Source organism: Xyrauchen texanus, chromosome 50 (assembly GCF_025860055.1).
Source record: "Xyrauchen texanus isolate HMW12.3.18 chromosome 50, RBS_HiC_50CHRs, whole genome shotgun sequence".
NCBI classification, from domain to species: domain Eukaryota; kingdom Metazoa; phylum Chordata; class Actinopteri; order Cypriniformes; family Catostomidae; genus Xyrauchen; species Xyrauchen texanus.
In genome coordinates, this window is record NC_068325.1 from 14226920 (window position 1) to 14248564 (window position 21645).

Genomic DNA, 21645 nt, shown 5'->3' on the forward strand with positions numbered 1-21645 from the left:
AAATGGGCATAATTGGGCCATCTCCAGAGAATATATGTGGGCTGTTTTAATGGTTTTATGTTACTGACTTTAATATTTGGGCTCTGGTCTAGGATATGCAAGAGAACCCCCATCTGCTACTATTCTCTAAACCCAGGAGTGCCATGCATAATCTTTGTAGACTTCAGCCTGCACTCCAGCACACTTTGAATCAATGTTCTTTTGAGTAATTGTGCAGTTAGTCTTTCTATATTGATCTCAATTAAGTTCTTGATTTGACTTGGCTGTCACTTCTACCCAGGTATCCCATCCAGTCTCCGCGGCCTGGCTGCTATGGTGACAGGGACGACTCACCTGGCATGAGAAACTACGGCAGTAGAGCCCTTGATGAAATGTTTGACGTGTACTGCTTTGCTGACAACTTGCAAGGTACCATATTTTCCATCTGTTGCAGCTTAGTCATACATTATGCTTCTAAAAGCAGTGTCTTTAAATGTCATCGTGAGCTGTGACCCAGACACAGTAGATGCATATACATGTCCCAAATCTCAAACATATAAGTAGGTCACCCTATGGTTTGTGCCAGAATGGGTAGTGTAACATGTCTCTCATTGTGTTTTTAGGGTTATTTCATGCAGAAATGGCAGTCCTGCCTCCCGCTGTGAATTATTATACCAAACCGACTTTATAAAATATATTCATATTTAATGTTTAATGTTTGAAATATTATGCTCTGTCTCTCTGGCTCAATAAAAAAGGCCAGTGATGGACTGATTTTATTATTTTTTTATATACGGAATATAGTTTTTATCAAGATTTTTTGAATTATGGTAAATTAGCACAGATAACTAAATGCTTACTCTACAGGAGTTTATTGAACATTGAGCAGGGTTTCTTAACCCTTTAAGTTCTGAGGGTGTTTTTAAAGATTTCCTGTTTCACCTCCATACCCAAAACTTAAGGCTTATAACTCTACAAAAAATAAATAAATAAATACTGCTTTTTATTTTGTTCCCAATCTTGTCACCTGTAACTGATTGAAATTGTGTGTTGATTCGACAAAGCAATCAAAAATAATTGCATTACAGAAATTATTTATCCTAGTGTCCAAAAAACATCTCCATGTGTCCATAAGCCTCTCCAAAAAACAAACAAACATAATAATTGTACATAAGAGCTACTGACACATACAAATACAACAATGACTAAAGGTATGTGCTCTCTCCAAAGCATACAGGCATGAGTAATGAGATCTCATTCAGTTCCATTCTGTGTGATTTGAGCCATCATTGAATCTGTGTGTGCATCCCATTCCGAAGGGCTCATCCCTATGCCCTGATCTCTTCAGAGAGTTTACCCTCCTTAGTGAGAGCTTCAGAGGGTTGAAGGGTTTAGGGCTCAAAAATATCAGTAATTCGGAACACAATTCAGCATCATCTATCCAAGCCATAGGAGCCAGTTGCAAAAAGGCTGTCGCTAATGAACACATGCACCTAATCAGAAATATTTACACATGATTTTGCATCACTAACTGCTTTCAGAATAGAAACAGAAAATAAATTATTGAAATCTTTAAGACTTTATGAAAATGTAAGCTTCATGTTTAAAAAGTTTTGTTTTATTTATTTTAATTAAAAAGATTTTGTATTATTATTTTATTTTAACTCCTTTAGAATAACTGATCCAGTGAATTCACATTAAAATAACCAAATTATTAACCAGTTTCAAACTAAAATCCAGGAGATTAAAATAATTTTAAAAGTTAAATTAAAAGTTAATTATTATAATTAAAAGCTTTTATAGACTATGAAAGCACATGTTTTTGTTTATAGAAACATATTGCAGTTGCAGCTGGTTTAATATACAAAAAAAACCTCCATATTTGTAAAGTATGCTCCTGTTCCAGTCTGCTTGGCAGCAAAGTGTCCATCTGTTTAACCCTACGGAAATGCCGGAAGCAGCTATTTATGAGCTCTTCAGTTTTTGGAACAACCCTTCAACATGGCGGTCACCATCATTCCCCCTAAGAAGTGCCCTTTGGATGCAGATTTACTCTGTTTGGAATGCAGGGTGTGTCATGTACTTGGCGCCATCTCCTGGTGGCCATATATGATTAGAGTGAATAATCCTCTCTGCCCATATTTGAATGACTTTTTCTAACACCAATGATTTAGCATTCCATGATGATGGACATTTTTTCCAATTATGTCATCTGATACAGGAAAACACAGCAACACTGGTTTACATGGAAAATGTACAGTATGTCAAAGCCATATATTTTTGTCTGTAAGTAGGCGGGTTGTATTCTACTATTTGAGAGCTTTCCAGTGACATATGACACATGGCTTTTTGATCAGACTGTTGTTTTTACCGATCACAAGAATATGTGCAGTGCAAATTAATTAATACATTTTCAAAACGGAACAGTTCTGATTTGCCTGTGAATTTCAAAGCTCTTTTTCATTTTTATTAATAATGCCTAAATGCTCTGTAAAGTACAGCTTCTAATCTTTAAAGCGATACCTATTTTGTGTTGGCAAGATTGTAGTTATTCATATTTTAATAATTATTTATTTCTCATCGTCGGGAGCATCCTAGCATCTATTTCTACCCCCTACTGGTCTGTAGGAATGGATTAAGAACTTGGGGTAAATTGGCTGTTTTTTGTCCTTTCATCTCAATGACAAAAGTCATGTTTACACCTGCTATTAAGATGTGTTTTGGACTGTCCGTTTGAAATTGGACGACACCAAAGACAGGTGTAAACAGGTTCCAAATTGTCTTGAGATTTTCAGCCACATACAAAGGTGGTCAAAACCATGTTACATGTACACACTCATCCCTTTGATTATGATCATATCACCCAAAACACATCTTAATACCCAGTGTAAATCAGGCAAAAAAGGGGCCAATTTACCAGAATTCACCCTACAAACAATTTTCTAAAATTAGGCATATGTTCTCTTCGAAATGAATGGATCTCATACTTTTTCACTACCTCAGTCTTTCAGCAGTAACCCTCCATTTGTATCCTCTCTCCCGTTCTCCTCTCTACAGGCGAGGTATTCCACTCAAGTGTGCAAGAGAAGCTGAGCCTGGCATCGGCCTCCACTCACTGCCACACTCTGAGTGCTCAGCTGGCCACAGTCGGGCAGCTCTACCTAGCCTGGCAGGGTGGCCTAGACCGCTGTGACCCCGGATGGCTGACAGATGGCAGTGTACGTTACCCTATCAACCTGCCTCGGCATAACTGTGGAGGAGATGAACCAGGAGTGCGGACCGTTTACCACAACCCCAACCGTACCGGCTTCCCTGACACTACTAATCTCTTCGACGCCTACTGCTACCAAGGTTTGCTGAACTTCTGAATGTGGGTTTGCTCATAAATATTCACACAAAGTCCTTTTTTTGTCCCAGATAAGATCTTTAGATCTTTTAGAGCCTTAGGATTTTGACCCTGTTGATGAGCTGGAAAAATGCTCTTTTCCACACGTACTTTTTTCACTTTGAGACGTTTCATAAAGAATTCTCTTATTATATTTATAGCATATTTTAGAATAATTTATAGTCCGTAACATCAATAGACTCGCCCTGGTCATGAGTATATTAAATATGTATGACATGAGGTTAAGGTTAGATTATTTGTCTGATGAAATTATGAAAAAAGCACCTAAAACATACATCTTTTTCCTTATATATTCATATACACTTTAACATCAAATCTTGATGTTGATTAAAAAAAGATGAATGGACATGTAATGCTACAACAACCCATGTTTCTGTATATTTTTTCAATAAGTGTATATTCTGAAGTCATTAACAAAAGTATGTAACTATATACTTTCAGAGAGGAATGCTGATGAGCAGGCAGTGATACTCCACCAGACACTGGAAACCTCTAATTCAAACTCTTCAAGTGATGAAGAAGTCCATCTCCAAAGAAATGGAGCCTTCCCTGAACCTTCTACCTGGACCGGTCTGGTTGATCTTGAGAAGGAAGATTTCCAATCCATCATAAACAACGAATCTTCAGAAATCTCAGAGGAGCATGTTGTAATCCACCTTAGGCCTAAAGATAGGTCTGTAAACCGGGAAGATGATGGCTCCAAATATACTTTGGATAAACAAGAGAACCTTCAAGGGGGCTCAGCAAGAGAGGAAACTGATGAGAGAGATGAAGCAGAGGATCTTAAGGCAACTTCTGACCCCTTCTTGTCCACGCCATCCTCCTCCACGCAAGATCAGACCAGCAACAGCATGATTTCCAACTTTTTGAACTCAATCCTAAAGCCCTTGAGGTACTGGACCGGGATTGGAGGGACTGAGATACCAGCCACAGAGTCCAGCCTCTACAGAGGAACCTCAGAAATTGTCCCATCAGCCAGGACAAAGCCAAGTAGAGGGAACGCAAACAAAGGAGATGCTGATAATGCCACATTGGAGCCTAATACTAAGGAACTTTCATACATCCCCTCCACATCAAATCCAGAGGAAGGCCCCTTGGAACAGGTGAAAGAGGTGGTCTTTGTGGCTGCACAGCAGGAGATACAGAGTCCAAACAAATCCCAAATGGAACATCCAAATTCACAGACCGATAGCTTAACCGGTCCATCCAGAGGTAAGGCCTAAGGCTTTTTCAGCCTGCTCTATGTGTTGCGGAACACTAAAGGAAAAATTAGCATGAATATCCTGGTCCGTCTTTTCAATACAGCAGTGCCTCAGTTTAAAGCTTAAAAAAAGCATCATAAAAGTGGTCTATTTGGCTCTTGCATTAGAGATGGCCAAAGTCTTCTGATGGCATAAGTCAAGTGTAAGTCATTTTTCAGCTAAAATCTTGACATCCGTTGCACGTTCATGAGTGCTAAGAGAGAAGAGAGCATTTCAGATGCTTTTGACACCCTTTCTAATAACCGTCACTGCTCACTATTTTGTGATATTGTATTTAACAATCATGATAAGTTCAATAGGCTACATTTTCCGGTAAATTTACAGTAACATGTTCACTAATATATTTTATAACATTGCTGCAGTTTCGAGATTCCCTGTATGTGACCTTAAGTGTGTGTGTGTGTGTGTGTGTGTGTGTGTGTGTGTGCCACTGTTTTCTTATTTATTTAACCCCAGTCACAGAAATGCACAAGTTATATCACATTCTATTGCCCTTTTAACAGATGTTTAAAGCCACTAGTTGCCTTATGCACCAGAGAAACTAACACACAGCATTTTGAAAATTTGGTCTCAGAACTTCTGTTCTAGCAGTTCAATATAGATATCAGTTGTGTTGATGTAAAAGTGTAATTAGCTAGCGAGGTGGATTTACAAGTAATAGAGTTGTCAAAAGCCATTATGCGCATTTTAAAGTGTTCAGGGGATGTCATAACAACTGAAAGCAGAGAGTTGAGATTTTAAACACAGGACTTCATTCATAAATACACAAGATCATACCTTTATGCAGTGGACTTACTGATGTGCCTCTGTGCTCATTAAACGCCAAGAGATACCGCTAGAGAGCCCAAAGTTCCATAGTGCAGCTTTAATTATGAAGTCTACTCTTAATAAAGTCAATTGGGTGCCAAGATACATTTAGCCTTTAAAACTACTTCTCTGTATCTGTCGTAATGCTTGCATTTGAATGTTTCATTGTTTCTGAGAAAGAAAACAATGGCACTGCAACAGGTACATCAAAGACCATTTTTGAGCAAACCAGGGGGGGACTCTTTGATAATTTTTCATCAGAAGTTTCTGAGGCAACACAAGGACAATCTAGCTGGGCAATGACCCCAGCACCCCCTTAGAGCTGGCCATGCACTGCAAACTGTACATTGTTCCTTAGGCACATCCACTGTGGTGAGAGGTTACCACCCAGACGGAACTCATTCTCTGGAATACGAGAGTGGGTTGCTGTAGAGGTCACAGTGCTGGGATTTGTTCCTGCACCTCTGCTTAAGGGCTTTTAATGGATATCAGTGCCTGTCATATTCATGCCAAGTAAAGTGGAAATTCTGGTAGAATAAAGCAAAATGGGCTTCAGCCTCTGAAAATGTAGTGTGTTGCAAGCCTTAGGCCGAGATTGAAGCATGTCTATCTGGTGTGGGTATATGCAAAGTGGATTTTGGCACCATTTCGTACTCAAGGCATCATCAATACAAATATCCTCCCCGTGTACCAAATTCAATAGGGAGCATTAATGTTTAATGTCAGGTGAAAATCCAGCCTTAGTCAGCATGCATTATTTACATCCGAATCTAATTAACAGTGGCAATTTCTCAGCAATGCCTTCTCTGCTGGCCTAACATGCCAAATAAATAAATATTTTTCATTCTTTCATTCTCAATTACCTTTTATGCATTTGAATCGCTTTCCACTCTTAATATTTACAAAATATTAACAAATGAGAAAAATTCAAAGTTTATCCAGTCAGAATTTATTCCTTGATGCTTACAAGCAAAGTGTAACAACTGTTTCACAAATCGCATGCCCAAAGCAGCGTGTGAGTTTGAGCTCCACCCCGTCAGCCCTTCAGAATTTGTACAGAATCCCTCAACAGTGCAAATGAATGAGCAACTAAAGTCAGATTGTCAGATTCATCAGCCAATCAGATTGATTTATTTGTTCTTGGTGGGTGTGGTCTTTAGTATGTAAAGGCCTTCTAGCAGGCCTTGAGTGATGCAATCATGCTTTTAGTGATGTATGTAATTCGAGAGCGAAAATCGCAAGATCAAGCTGTCTGACGAGTCGGCTGTCACTGCCACATCACCATTGAGAAAGAGATCCTTATGAATTTAAAAACACAAGATGTTCTGCATGACCGTGTGATTGCTTAAATTATTAATCAGGAAAGGAGGACTGATTTTCACTTCAAGCTAATTGTGAAGTGCTTTTTGCATTGTTATAGCAACATCATGAGATTTATAAGTGTAAATTAGGCTGCTTGAGCTTTCAGTGTCAGATCAAGTTTTGAAAAGTAGCGCTGTGTCGGATTTTACAACTTCCTACTAGGAAAAGTGTAGAGGAATGCATCTTTAAGGCAGAATTACAACTTGTAGTCTCGTGCAGAAATTCTCAACTCTGATTTTGCCGAGATGCAGAGTTCTGAGAAAACCTCTAGTATAATTTTTTACAGATGCCACTACAATATTTTGATATGTAAGGAGCCAGAACAATAATACAAGTATTTGAATCTGAATTGTTCATTTGAATTCTAGACATCTGACACATGACAACATTGAATGTTTCTGTGGTATGTTTTCTAAACATGAAAAAAATATATATGTGTGTGTATATATATATATATATATATATATATTAGGGCTGTCAATCGATAAAAAATTTTAATCAAATTAATTGCATGGTGTCCAGATTAATTAATCGCGATTAATCGCGTTTAATCGCATATACATATATTTGCTGAGAAAGCCCCTCATTTAAATGTAATTATATATATATACTGATGAAATAATGATACATAGTTATCTTAAAATATAAAAATATATATAATAATAATTATTATATATATATTTTTACAGATTATAGATTTCTTGATAAATTTTTAAAGGTGGCATTCCGTGTTGGGTGTAATCTGATTACAACGTAATTAGGTACTGTAATCTAATTACTCTTTGTTACAAAAGGTAGTGTAACATATTACAATTTGAATACTTGTAATAAGTTTACAGTTACAATTTCAAATTACATATAGTAAATGGGTGACATTACACATATTTCTAAAATAATAATAATATTTATTTTTAATCCAATTTAAAAATGTATTGTGTTCATATGTATGTCTGTGTTTATGTGGCAGCTGAAGCAACAACAATAATGAACGAGGAAATATAGACATTATTTTGAATTCGTTCAGCAGAAAAACGAAAGATTTTCTGTCAAAATTGTTTCAGAAAGTAGCTTAAAATAAAGTAATCAGTGAGGTAATTACTTTCCCCATAAAGTGATCAGTGAATTAATCTGATTACGATTTATAGAAGTAATTAGTAATTTGTAGTGGATTACTATTTTGAAGTAGTTTACCCAACAGTGGTGGAATTAGCTGTAAATATTGAGATTATGAAATTTGGCCTAGTTTGTTCACGGAGTTTCTAAATTTCTGAGATCTGAATGTGAGCTATTTGTTTTTTGAGTTCTGAATTTCCTCCTAATCTGAAAATTAGAACCTGTCATTTTATAATCTGAATATTAAAAGCTAATTCCACCTCTAAGAAAATCTAAACAAAAATCTGGTGTTTAAAAATACAAATGCCTCAAAAATATAAAATTTTGTTTAATGTCACATTAAAATAAAAGGAATATATCTGTCTACACTATCGCTCCTGTTTATAATCGACAAAGCTGTCAACGTTGCAATTTGCAAGCGAGTGAGGTTGGAGCTTTTGACGCCTTTAAAATCGTGGCTTTTCCTTATCCTACATCACATTTGACAATAATTGCAAAGCTAACAGAACAACGCTGCAGAGTCACAACTGTTATCTCTCATCTCCATCTGTCTAGATCTGATTTACTGTATACAGGTATTTTCTCTGCCATCTGAATACATTTTTTTAATTTTGTAATACTATACAAAACAATAATAATATAATTAAATAAATATTATAATATTAATAATATACGTAATATATATGATCTATATTTAATATTTGTATATAATCTGTTTTCAGTATACATCATAACTAATTATGCAGCACAGTTCTCTTTCATCATTTAATCTGTTAACATTTTCAATACATCTCATCAACTTTAAGCTGGCATTTTTAAGGTAACTGACAAGTTTTTACTTTTACTTAAGATATTTCACACAAAAATACAAAATAATTTCATGCTTTTGCAAACTAGAAAGACTTTCTTATTTCAGTCGATATCAAAAGGAGATATTAGGGAGTCACAGTCACCATCCTTTCATTGAATGAAAAAAGATGCAGTGACAGTGAATGAGACTAAACGTTTTGCTTATCTCGTTTTTTTTCCACGGCAGAGAAAAATTCATACAGACTCAAGGGTGAGCAGTGATAACAGAAATGTCATTTTTAGATGAACTGCCCTTTAACTTCCTGTTTAAGGATTTGTTAAAGGTTTCTGCTAAATATATATATATATATATATATATGTTATAAATGTTATTCAGCACATGCTAGACCTTATTCACAGCAGCACCATCCTTGATTTTTAATAGGAATGACAATGAGGCTGTGAGGGATAGACGTGTAGTCTCTTCAATGGGATTCCCATTAAAAATCAAACATGGCGCTAATCTGAATAAGGTTGTGTTAGATTTGACAGATTTGATGATTAAAATATAGTATGCCACAAAACCATCATAAATACAAACATATTCTTAGCAATATAATTACTATAATGAAATTAGTTAATAACAAACATGTAATAATTTTCACTATAAAGTTTTGCTGCAAAGTTGTGTTGAAATGATCTCCTCAGTCCAGTCAGCTCTGTTGATGGCTTGAAGCCACAGCAGTCAACAAGAGCCCCCAGAATAATTTTTCAACAATGTAATCCAAAAAGTGTACTTTTTGCAAATGGTTTTCGCCACCACTTCCACGTTTGACATAAGCGGTGATGTTGTCAAAGCATTTGTCTATTGCGTCACATCTTGCTGGAAAGCAAATTACTAAAGAGAAGGGTCACAATAAAGGCTACATACTTAAGGCTACATGCATTCTTAATTAATTAATTTAGAGTTTTAATGTTGTATTAACTTATTTAAAAAAAGAAAGCACAGAAATGCACAATAAAATATAAAAACGTGTCCAGAACATTTAAAACCCTTAAAAACATTTGCCCTTTGAGGCAAATTATGTTACCTGAGAAAATATCTGAATAATCCATACACGCGTGTTTCACAATTTCTCACTAAATAAATTTAACCATACAGTATGATGCACAGGGTAGGTCTCCACAAAGCCTATTATCTGACATCTTAGTGAAACTCTTCTGTCTAGCTTTCGTGAATTGCTCTTATGCCGAGTCACTGCATACATACTAAAAATTATAAGTCCAGTACTTGCAGCATTTTTACTTTATAGCACTTTGAATAAGGGCACGAATACAGAGAAACTTAATGCGTAAACCAAGACAAATTATGTGCTGAAGCTGTTAGCGCATGATGATACGGATGCATTATTCTGGTTTGATTTACAGTTAAAATGCATTGGGAATTAACTGCAGAATATGTGTGTAATATACAATTTATACTTTGCCCGTGGTATTGCCAAGGACAGAGGATTCATCTCTTTGGGACTTTCAAAACAAATGTACATTGCAGGAGTCAAATATGACCCTTAGGGAAGAAAATAGAGGTCACTTTAGCTACGCTTGTACTTACATTTTCACACCGAAACACAGTTAGATTAAACGATAGGTGTGTTGAGACAGTTTAATTGCTGGATATCTCTAGGGCATTGATGTATATACAGTATAATGACAGTTCTATATCAAGCTACACACATGAAAGTTAATTACCATAGTTCTGAGGTGGTAGTTAGCATATTTTGCTAGCTAATTAAACATACTTTTAAATTAAATGATCTCCTCCCCTCACTATGTTAATCACAGTGTGTTGTCATCCCTGCAGGAATGATTGGATCAGGCGCAGTAGATCCCACTGTTTCCTCAAGTCCCTTGGCATCTAAGAGCAACTTCGGCTCTGCAACAGTGCGGAGCAGCCAACAACTCTCGGCACCAAAGTCCTTGAAAGGCTCAAAGTTTGGCTCCTCAGGCAATAATGGGCACTTCATAACTCAAACCAGTGGTCCTATGGAAGCCAAAAGGGGAGGCTTGAAGATCATGACCATCCCCATCTCAAGGAACAACCCTGAAAACTTCTCAGGGGAAGGGAAAGACTTGAACGAAGACAGTTACCCACTTCTAAAAGGCCCTGCAATACATTTATCTTCAGAGGATGAAAAAGAAACAGAGGGAAGTGGTGGAAAATATTTGCCATTCACCGTTGATGGCCAGCTGATAGAAACTGACCATTCCAGTGACCAAAGTGTTCCTGTGGAGGTGGTCAAATGGCAGCTAATGAGTCTCCAGACAACTCAACCTTCTCTTGGATCCAGTTCCTCTGAACCCAAGCATCTGGAACCAGATAACATGGCTGAGGAGGCCAGGGGAGAGATTGTGTATGTCTATCGGCCCAGTGAAAAACACAAAAACAGTCTGTCAAACAAAGTAAAGTTGCCTTTTCTCGAAATGAAGCAAAGCACAAATTTTACCAACGCACCTAAAATAAACACTTCTAGCATGGGTACCACACCAAACCCTGTCACAAGAGCTGCCGATTCAATTCACGGTGAACTGCCAATCACATCAACCATTGGGAACACCCATTCCCAATTAGGAGATTCCTACACTACTGAAGATATTTTGCGTACTACAGATCCATCCATTTCTAGCTCATGGCTACCAGTTGTTCAAGAGGAAGCGGATACGCCAACGGCACCTGTTCCTATCACAATAGTGACTAAACCTGGACCTCAGATTACGCAAAATACAGTTCAGCCAACAAGTATAGATCATATGGAGACTTCACAACTGGCTGAGTCCAGGTCAGAAGTGTCGGAGTCGTTTCTGTTGGCTCGTGGCTGGACAACTTTTTCCAGACACATTTCTACAGAGGATCCATCGTCCCAGACCACAGGAAGCTCAGAGAAAGATATTGCAAACAAAACTGTCACTGGCTGGGAAAATACCTCCAAAACATCAGGTAAATCTGTCTTTAGTTGCATTGTTTTAAATTGTATTCAAATTTTGTGTCAAATTTTTAATTTCCAAGGGGTTTTTAGGCAAATGTTAATACTGTATTAATTATTGGTGTAAATACGTTTTTAAAGCTCTCAGAATAAAGCCACATCAGGGTGTTCATTTCTTTCTTTCTTGCTTGCTTGCTTGCTGGCTGGTTTGCGTGCCTGTTTGCATGCTTTCCTTTGTTTGTTTGTTTGTCCATTTGATCTTTCTTTCTTTTGTTTTGTTAGTTCCCTCTATCTTTCCTTTGTTTGCTCGTTCACTCTTTCTCTTTTTGCTAGCTTGCTTTCTTTCGTTTGTTCTTTTATTTGCGCTTTCTTGCTTGCTCTCTTTTCTTTCTTTTGTTTATTCACCTTTTCTATGTCTTTCTTTCTTTCTTTCTTTCTTTCTTCGCCAAAGGTGAGTGTAAACAAAGATTGCAAATACCTAAATTGCTTTAGCCTTAAAGTAATTAGAGGGTTAGGGTCAGTGCAATTAGAGAGACTCTGTAAGGTAGTGATCTCAGTCTAAAACAAATCAATGCTGACAGAAGCCAGTAGATGTGTTTAGTAATTGACTCCAGTCTCACTCTAGTCTATACGCATGTTTAAAATGGTGCTGTATACATAAGCTCAACCTACCCTTGTTTGGATCGATTTCTCTTGCTGGGTGTCAAAGCTTTTGCAAGACCCCAGATGTGCACTTCAGCAAACAAAGTAATGATCCTTAGTATATCTGTGGGTCTCTGGTATTGAATGACTGTAAACAGACTTGCATCCTTAAGTATACAATGAATGTCTAAGAAAATTAATAAATGAACTCATACAGCTGCTCCTAGAAGAGACTTTTTGTGGCTTTAGGTGCTTCTGATGATTTCTACATCTGCAACATTGTTTTTCAGAATAAATACATGGTATAATTACTCTGCTGAAAAGACCAGCTTAGACCAGCATGATGGTTTATACTGATTTGGTGCTTTTATTGTGAAGATTATTGACTATTTTTATTGATTATTTTCATCCCTTTAACTATATCTATTTTTAAAATGATGTGAATTTATAACGAAAGGAAGTAACCCAAATCAGGTTTTTGAAGGTCAGACTGTCTGTTAAAGGCACCGTTGTTAGAAAGCTTGAAGTTAAAAATAAATGTTTGCATTGTATGGCAACAGACAAGACTTTGCTCGTCATCTCTCTTCAACAACTGTTCTCAGCCCCAAACAGACAATGCATCTCAAGAAGCGACTATCAGATGAGAGAATGTTTGTTAAAAGATTTCCTTCTAAAAAACCCTTTTGAGAACAGAGAGAAGAGAGCCCTATTTGTCCTCCTTTTCCTACTGTGCAGGTGGAAGTTCATAAGCTTTTTTTAATCAATGAGAGGTGTAGAGTCCACCATTCTTTGCCTCTCCCCCGAGGCTTTTTAGGCATCAGAGAAGTGCTTTTTGAAAAATAGCCACCATCACAGTAGTCATAACACCAGCACCAGGCTGGCTTGCTCTTAATTAGAGAATTGCATCGCACTGTGATAACACGAGGAGGAGCTGTGTCTTGCAGGACTTTGCTGTTCCATCACTCTCGCTGACATGGCTTGTAGCTGTTTGCACATGGAAGCAGACATGTCCGTCAGTCTTAGTAGGACAGACGAGTACAGTTTACACACACTCACATACTAGATTTGCAGCCAGTTCAGAAGTTGTCCTCTGCTGGTGCTTTTGACACTGTGAGAAAGACTTAAGGCTCGGGTATACTTTGTTTTTCTGTGTGCTGGTTCGTCTCATACGCATTCGAGTGCGAATACAGACAAAATTTGCATCATGTATACTGTGCACGATCCGTAGTATACTTTGGCCTTAAAATTCTGCTCACTGTTAGACTCTAAATTATAAATCCTCAATCTGGAATTTGGACAGAAAATAGAATGAATGCCTGTGAGTTATTATACTCCAGCTCCTTAAGATTGATTACACTGCCTACAAGGTAAAATGCAATGAATGCATGATCAGTTTGGTAAATTAAGTGTGAAAAACCATCATCTTTGCTAACACTCATTATTGTTTCCTAAGTTGTCTACAACTTAAATGATGTGTCTTCAGGCAAGGGTGATGAGGTAACAGATATCTCCTCACTAGTTCATCCTCTTTCTTTAACACCAGATTTATTATTGGCTCTTATACCTTCCCCTCTCTTTATGAAGGCACCTCTGCTCTACCAGGCTTTGCAATCAGGAATCAGCTAAAATCTTTCACATCCTATCGCTCTAATTGTAACATATTGTAGCTGGCAATGGCAATGACGAAGACAATGAAATGAAGAACCCACGTGCAGTTTAATAATCAATGTGAAAACCAAAAACCCTAACTATAAACATGAATAAAACATAACAAACTTGAAACTTCAACATGAACATGAACTTGGTAGGCAAGGCTTAAACTTGACATGAACTTGAAAAGTAAGTGCTACACAGACTAACATCAATACTAGAAAGGACAATGGTAAACATGAGGGCTTAAATACATGACATGGGGGAACATAAAACCAATGATGAACTAGAACTGATAACAACCTAATGAAACAATAAACCAATGAAAACAAGACACATGAACATGGAGGGAAAACAGGACATCACATGACTTGGGTATCAGGAACTAAACTTCTCAAAATAAAAGCCAAGAAATCAAAACATGAACAAAAACACATCTAAACATAACACTAATCTATAACAAGGACATTTTGACATCAGCTTGTAGTCTCATCGATTTACTACCAATTTAATCGAATCCCTCCACTTTAATTCCAGTTCTGCTTTAGGGTAGTGGTGAGGATTTTGAAAAGATAAGACCAAAAAGACAAGTTCAGAGTCATTCACTGATTCATTTGGTGAAAATTTCAGCAGTAGGTGGTGACCATTAAATGCCAAATAAATGAGATATTCACTGAATCATTTATTCAACTGATTCGTTATAAACACTAGGTATATGTTCGGAACATAGCCACTATGTAGTGCTGTTGATAAAAATGTTTAATCACATAATTTTTTGTCATTCATTTGTTTCCATCTTAGGAAAGAACACAAAACATTATGTAACAATATATATAATAATGCTTTATTACCATTTTCCAAACAAAGCCTTCCACAGTTTAAAGATAGAAATGAACTCAAATAGCATCAATTCAACTAACATTAAGCATTTCCCAAAATCTAAGTGGTAGTTTGATTAATTGAAAGAATTAGTCCCCCATAGGTTGCAAGTTCGTTGCAATGTACGCTAAATCTCTAAAACTCTTATCCTCCACAATATGAATCTTTGGATGAATCTATCCGCTTTGCTACAGCAATCGTAAAGCCGCGTTAGTGATTTGTGTTAGAGTGTCAGTGCCAGCGTCAAGCGTCGCTTTGAACTCCACATAAAAAGTGTCTCCTTCTGCGTTTTGGTCATAGTTAAGTCTTGGTGTGATTTGTTTGCTTCGAGTCTCTCTAATTGGTGGATCTTTCTCTTCAGGATTCATGGGTAGTGTAGTTATTCAGCACAAATTCCACAATTTATATTATAGATTTATTTAAATCAAGTAGTTATTACAGGAAATGATGGCTTCAACAGAAGCATATACCACTGATTAACTTTTCAGCTCAAGGTCTGTATTTAAAGGTTTATAAGCTAATGTAAAAATCAATTTGTCTTTGGAGAAAATGAATGGAATTTTTACTTCTGGAACCAGATTTTTGCACTATTGAAAGGGAGAGGACCCTGTTGACATGCCTACAGCATTGAGGAGCTTCACCCATTAACTGTGTGTGTGTCAGAGACTCTCCATAAACTAACAATAGAATGAAAACACTCTCTCTCTTTATTCTTCCATATTTCATATTCGCAGAGAGATGAAACCTGATATAGTCCATTGCTAAGCTCTCAATGAGCGACAAACTCTCTCATCTGATCACTTGGATTTAGTTTCAAACCTATTAAAAGTGATGTTTAATGTGAGATTTGGAGATTTATGCAAATCTTAGGATGTGTATGACACCAACAGCCTTTAATCTGTTCTCTATAGATTTGAGGGGTATTATTAGAATGCTGGAGTGTTCCATGTCAGGATTATTTTAGGAATTTAGCTGTTATGATGTAGAAGTTAGTGCCTTTAAAACTTTCTATCTGAAATTTGACCTCAGAACTGTGTGTTTTAAGTGTTTGACGATTATGTGCCCTTGAGCACTCTTAAGTTTTTTTTTCATAACTGTACTTGACATGTCTATTTATAAAAAAAGATCTATGAAACTGTATGCAGGTAGAAAATTAGAAAAGAGAACACATCATACTGTTTTGACGTGCCGTCAGGCTTTGTTTGTTTTATTCCTTTTTTATAGATGCCATAATCCGTGGTGTAAAATTGTAGGTCTTTTGCAACCAGCGTTGTTATGCAGGGAGACTTTCAGTTGCATTTAGTCATGTTAACATAAAGCATAGTATCAGATTTTGACAGGCCTGCTTTTGCCATTTTAAACTGAAATATGCAATAACTGGTTTTAGACAAATTCCTCAGACAATCAATGATCATGTTATTGCTTTTATTGCAATGAACAGAATTAATATCTACTTGCATGTACTAAAATACACCAGTGAGCCAAAACATAGACCACTCAGAGTTGAGTGCCTAAAAAGGCCACATGTCAAGGTCTGGGTAGATTAGATGGTAATCAAACAATTAGTTCTCTTACGAGAGGTTCTCTCGTATTGCGTAAGCTAGCTTACGCTACGGGAAAGATTCATCTTTTCTGAGATATTGAAGCCAAAAAATTATCCTTAATTTTGTATCCATTGTCAACGCAGTGCAGCAACTGCATACCTTGAGCGGGCTAGCTAGCGAGCTCATAGGTTGCTCTGCGGCAACTGCTGCAGCCTATAGACGAACTTGAGTGAACTTGCGTCCAATGACAGGCGCGCGCGTCACTGTATCAAAGCCCGCCAAAATGGGCGTGGCTAGAGTGCATATAAGCGTAAGTTCAGTAGGCTGGAACCCTGATTTTCATCTATTCAGCGAAGCTCTTCGCATCTCTGAACTGCAGAAGCCGCGTCGCCGTTCCAGGGGCATCTAGCAAGCTTGGACAGCGCTCGAAGAAGCCGGCCGTCTTCGCCACCTTCAGCCATCCTGCGAGCTACGCCATCCGGCGACGTATCCTTTTTAGAGCAAGCAAGTTCCTCAGCGAACTTCACAAAAAGAGCAACGAGCGTCTTTTTTAAGATGCCTCGCACCACCTGCGCCTCATGCCGCGCCCCCCTCAGCGCCGGAGACCGCCACCTCATCTGCGCTCTCTGCCTGGGACTGGAACATGCAGAGCTCGCCCTCGCTGACGGCGGATGCGACCTCTGCGAGGAGCTTCCGATGTCGACCCTGCGGGCTCGACTCGAAGCACTCAAAACCGGAGCTTCTGTGCGATGTGTTGCACCAACAAGTTGCAATTTATAGGACTTTAAGGATCTGCTGTTTATGTCTTAGTGCCAGATACCACAGGACACCTTCAGGGGTCTTGTGGAGTTCATGCCTCGGTAGGTTGGTGCTGCTTTGGCGGCATGCATAGGACCAACAGCATATTAGGCAAATGTCATCGGTGTATAACCTGAGTTGATGCAATTTGTTTTCATGACTTTCACATGTTTTTGCTTAAAATAGTGCCTTGAATCCAAATCTTTATCTGTCTAGGATTTAATCCACCAACATTTTGGTAAACAGATGTTCATACATGTAAATGTTCTTGTAAACTTATAAATTCTGAGTACTATCATAAACCATGGTCAATCCCCCTGCAGCGCAAGTCACACCATCCCAACCGTGGCAAACAGAAACACCAGCCCTACACAGTCCACACCTCAGCTGCATTCTTCCTCCAGCTTTAAATCAGTACTTTTTCCGTGCTGGCCAGTAGATTGCTATGGTCCACAGGGATGCAGAGTTATCTGTGCTGCACAAGAAATAGACCTCTGCATCCCAAGGTGCACACTCAGCTTACCTTCACAGTAATTGCCACTTCACAGTCAGTGAACGATTGCACTGCCTTTAACTGTATCATAAGAGATGAACGATCATGGTTTGACCTCCTAGTCGATGAGGATATTTTTACATTTAAACTTCATGCCATGTATATCAAAGTCTACAATCAGAAGTCAGAGATTTAATTATGAACTCCTAGCTTACTCGCTATATTAGCCAAGACTAAACTTTCTGAGGTTGGCCCACATTATTATTGGTGCTCTTTACTTTTACTGTATTTCAATAATTGTCTCATTTGATTCTATTATTATTTCTCCTAAGGGATATTAGGAGAAACATCTGAGACAAAGTTGATACTTCAATGAAACATATCTGAGACATAACATTGAGTCAGCTGAGCTATGAAATAGCAACCTCGCAGAATCATTGATGTAAAACACTGTAATACAGCTCATATTGCTGTGTTTGTTCTAAATTTGCAAAGAGCTTGTTTGTATTGTGACTAATTGTAGCGTTTAATTGACTTAATGATGCACCACCCACAACAGTTTTGTTTACAGCAGTAGTTTCTGTTCAGCAATTCTGTAAAACCAAGGCATCTGAAATCTGTTGTTTTCATTCATTCCGACTCCATGAAACTTAAATGGTGATTCACTTGCTAAATCTAGCTGTATTGCTTTTGCATCCAATGTTTTCACAAGCAATCTGTGCACAACTCAATTATAAAGGGAGCATAAGATCATTAGGTGCAGATTAGCTGTCCTGTGTGGTAAAAAATGTGAGTATTGGACATTTCATCCATTAATGGAAGTTGGTTGTGAAGAGACCATTGGTGGATATATCACAGTGCAAATCTTAACTGCATATTCATGTTGAATAAGACATGGCTGGATCAAATTTAATAGTTTCAGAAAAACAATTTTTTGTACTATTAATTGAGTGTTCATAAGGAATTTCAATTCATTTTACAATTCCTGTTAACGATTCTGAGATGATCATATTATAACAGAACAGATTCTTGCAGGTGTTTACATGGCTTTTTAAGATATTTAACAAAACGAATAATGTGATTCTTTAGTTACTAAGATTTAAGTCTCATAAGCATTAAGTAAATGTAACACCCTTGCTAATCTTGGTTCATTTTGAGTCGGACATGTCAAAATTAATGACTTTTTTCACCAAAAAATTCATCATTCAATCGAGGGTAGCACATTTACCAGTTTTATAAATTACTTATTGTGATTGTTTTTACTGCTGTCTAAATCTCAAATTGCCTCTTGAGGACAATAAAACTTGAACTTGAACACTGTGTGTTTTGCAGTGTAGATTCAAACAAACATTCATAAGAGTCATTTGTTCGAGAATAAGACTAGAGTTTCACACAGTGGATTCAAAAGTACCTGCTTGTAAGAATCAGTTTTCGGGAATCGGACTATACTGTTCATGCTGTCTGTTTAACATTGTAGATTCAAAAGAACTAGCTCATAGGAGTCATTCCTTCCTCTTGCATGGCGGACCCTAAACACTAGAGCATAAGAAAAAACAAAACAAAAACAAAACATTGCCATTTATCAAATGCTGAAACTTTGCTAGGTGCAGAATAATCTGGAATAATGTAAAAAATTGTAACAGTCACCTCTTTACAACCTGAACTTGTCCAGAACATTCAATCTTTGTGACACCTGCACTAAGTCTAGAAATGCAGGTGTCTCGACATGTGTTTTTGAGACCTGACGTTCTTTTTAACATAACATAGTGTCTAAAAATGTGCCGGTCCTGTGTGAGACACTGAAGAAATAGCGAGACACGGTACAGCAGTCAAGGACGTTCGTCCAGTGCATGTTTACATAGAAAAACAATGGCAAAACAGAGTAGATGCATGCAAAAACACGTTCAGTTAAAATAAAAGTGAATGAATAAACACGTTTAGTGATCCGACTCATAAAAGTCATTCGTTCATGTCTTTACTTCAGCCCATTTCTCCTGCATTCAACACATTGACAACGAGAACTACTTGTTCGCTTACTACACTGGTATAGCTGTATGCTTAGCGCTGTAGATTAAAAAAACCTGGCTCATAATAGTCACTCGTTTGGGAATCGGATTACACTGATTGCGCTGTAAGATTTGCACTGCAGATTTAGTAGCAGTATTGCAGTGTCGCTGAATGATAGTGCAGGAAACACTGTCAGTGTATTTTAGTACAGTTTTCCAGCCACTTCGATAGAAGAATGCACATTCGAGAAGCATTTACAGAACTGAAAGTCATGAAAATCATTTGGTTCCATTTTTATTTATTTTTTGTATGGATCTCAGTTCTTGGTAAACGTGAAATGGTTCTTGGTTCCCAATCCTAATTAGCAACCAGTGTGCTTCATCACATGCTGCCTCATCATTTTAAGTTCTCACAGCACTTTATTCCTTGAAAGATATTTGTTTGCAGTGGTTTTCATTTTTCTAATGTTTTCAAGTGTGAGGTTCTTGGAGAGATGTGATGGGATCTGATCTCAAAAGAGCTTTTCAAATCTTTTTCATTTAACAAGGGGCTCGGGCGTAGAAACATTAACATCTTGTTTATAAAAAAGTGGATAATGTACACTAAGGAGTTAACTTAAGTTGACACAATGGAGCTACACTGAATCAGTAGTTTATTGTCCTGTAGGCTGTCCCTCATGGCTACTGTGTTTTTGAGAGCTAAATTCTCAGTTAATATTTTTAGAGTAATGAGATCACGTTTTGATGGGTCAGCACTTAAAAGGGCAGTAGCATATCTTGCTCTTAAAAGTTGCAATTTCAGACATGAAAATACTTGGGCTAATGTCCATTTACTGTATATATAAAAAAAAATGAACACAATTTCCAACCGTAGTTAGTGTAAATAGATGGTTGCTCTGTATTTCCACACTTATTGGAAGCTGTGAGCACACAACCCTACAAAAATGTTGTATCAAGGCTCTTAAGTGATCAAGTGTTTATGATGACAAATGAACCATTAGCCACTTGTACATTATGTGTCATGTTGATAGTTTGTGCAGTCTGGTTGTTTTCAGAGTGGACTCCATTCAGAGTCTGCTTAGACTGCAAACCACATTATAAAGAGAGCTTACTGGTTGATCTGTTCATCACCAATGTGCATACTTCTCTGAAAAAGTCTGGGAGAAATAGAATAAGACAGAATCAGGGAAGGGGAACTATTTTAAGCTCACTGTGTAATTAATCATAAGCCAACGGCACAAAACAGAAAAAGCTTTTAACTGCAATTGCTTTCATCCCAGACTTATATATTTTCCTTATTCTTTTGTTTACCCCCTCCACCTACTCTTAATAATTCACAATTCACAACACACAAACCCATACAGAGGAAAGGTCTGCTTCTTTCAATAGGTTATTGATCTGTGTATCTCCATATTATCCACAGCCAAAGGAATGAATCTGCACTGGAAACAGCGCTCTGTGCAAGAAAGCGCCTGTGTCATCACTAATTGTTTGTGAACCGCAAGTTTTTTTCATCTGCACTGGTACCAGTTTAGTGATGAGAACACTCCATCCTCTCAGAAAATTATGCATTTTGATGGGATTTGGGATGAAAAGCTCTCATGTGGTCACTGTAGAATTTATTTCATCACGTTGATGACGAGGAGTCCTTGAACTCTGGCGCTCCAGTTGAGCTGTGTAAGTGGAGTCTGGGGTCTGAGCGACATTCATTGAATTGGTCAACGCGGATCTTGGTTTTACCGTGCCCTGCTGTGAGACTTCACTATAGCTCAGCTGCTTCTCTCTTTGAGATCTCAAGAGAGAGCAAGAGAATGTTTATCCATTTATTCTTGGTCACTCACGTGTCGTATATTTGTCAGTCTCAGATGTGCAACTGGGGGCTCTGCTGTCTGTTATGTATTGAATATGATTGATGGGAAGCATTAATTGTTTCT

The 21645-nt window shown here is 37.6% G+C and overlaps 1 protein-coding gene across 1 annotated transcript in view; it reads left to right on the forward strand.

Annotated features, from left to right (window-relative positions):
- ncanb (neurocan b) overlaps nt 1-21645 on the forward strand; it is a 110822-nt gene that overhangs the window by 34327 nt on the left and 54850 nt on the right. Inside the window, exons 4-7 of the mRNA XM_052123733.1 lie at nt 281-408; nt 3037-3330; nt 3827-4597; nt 10580-11713. Of these exons, the coding sequence (XP_051979693.1) occupies nt 281-408; nt 3037-3330; nt 3827-4597; nt 10580-11713 (2327 nt within the window). The remainder of the gene's footprint in view (nt 1-280; nt 409-3036; nt 3331-3826; nt 4598-10579; nt 11714-21645) is intronic.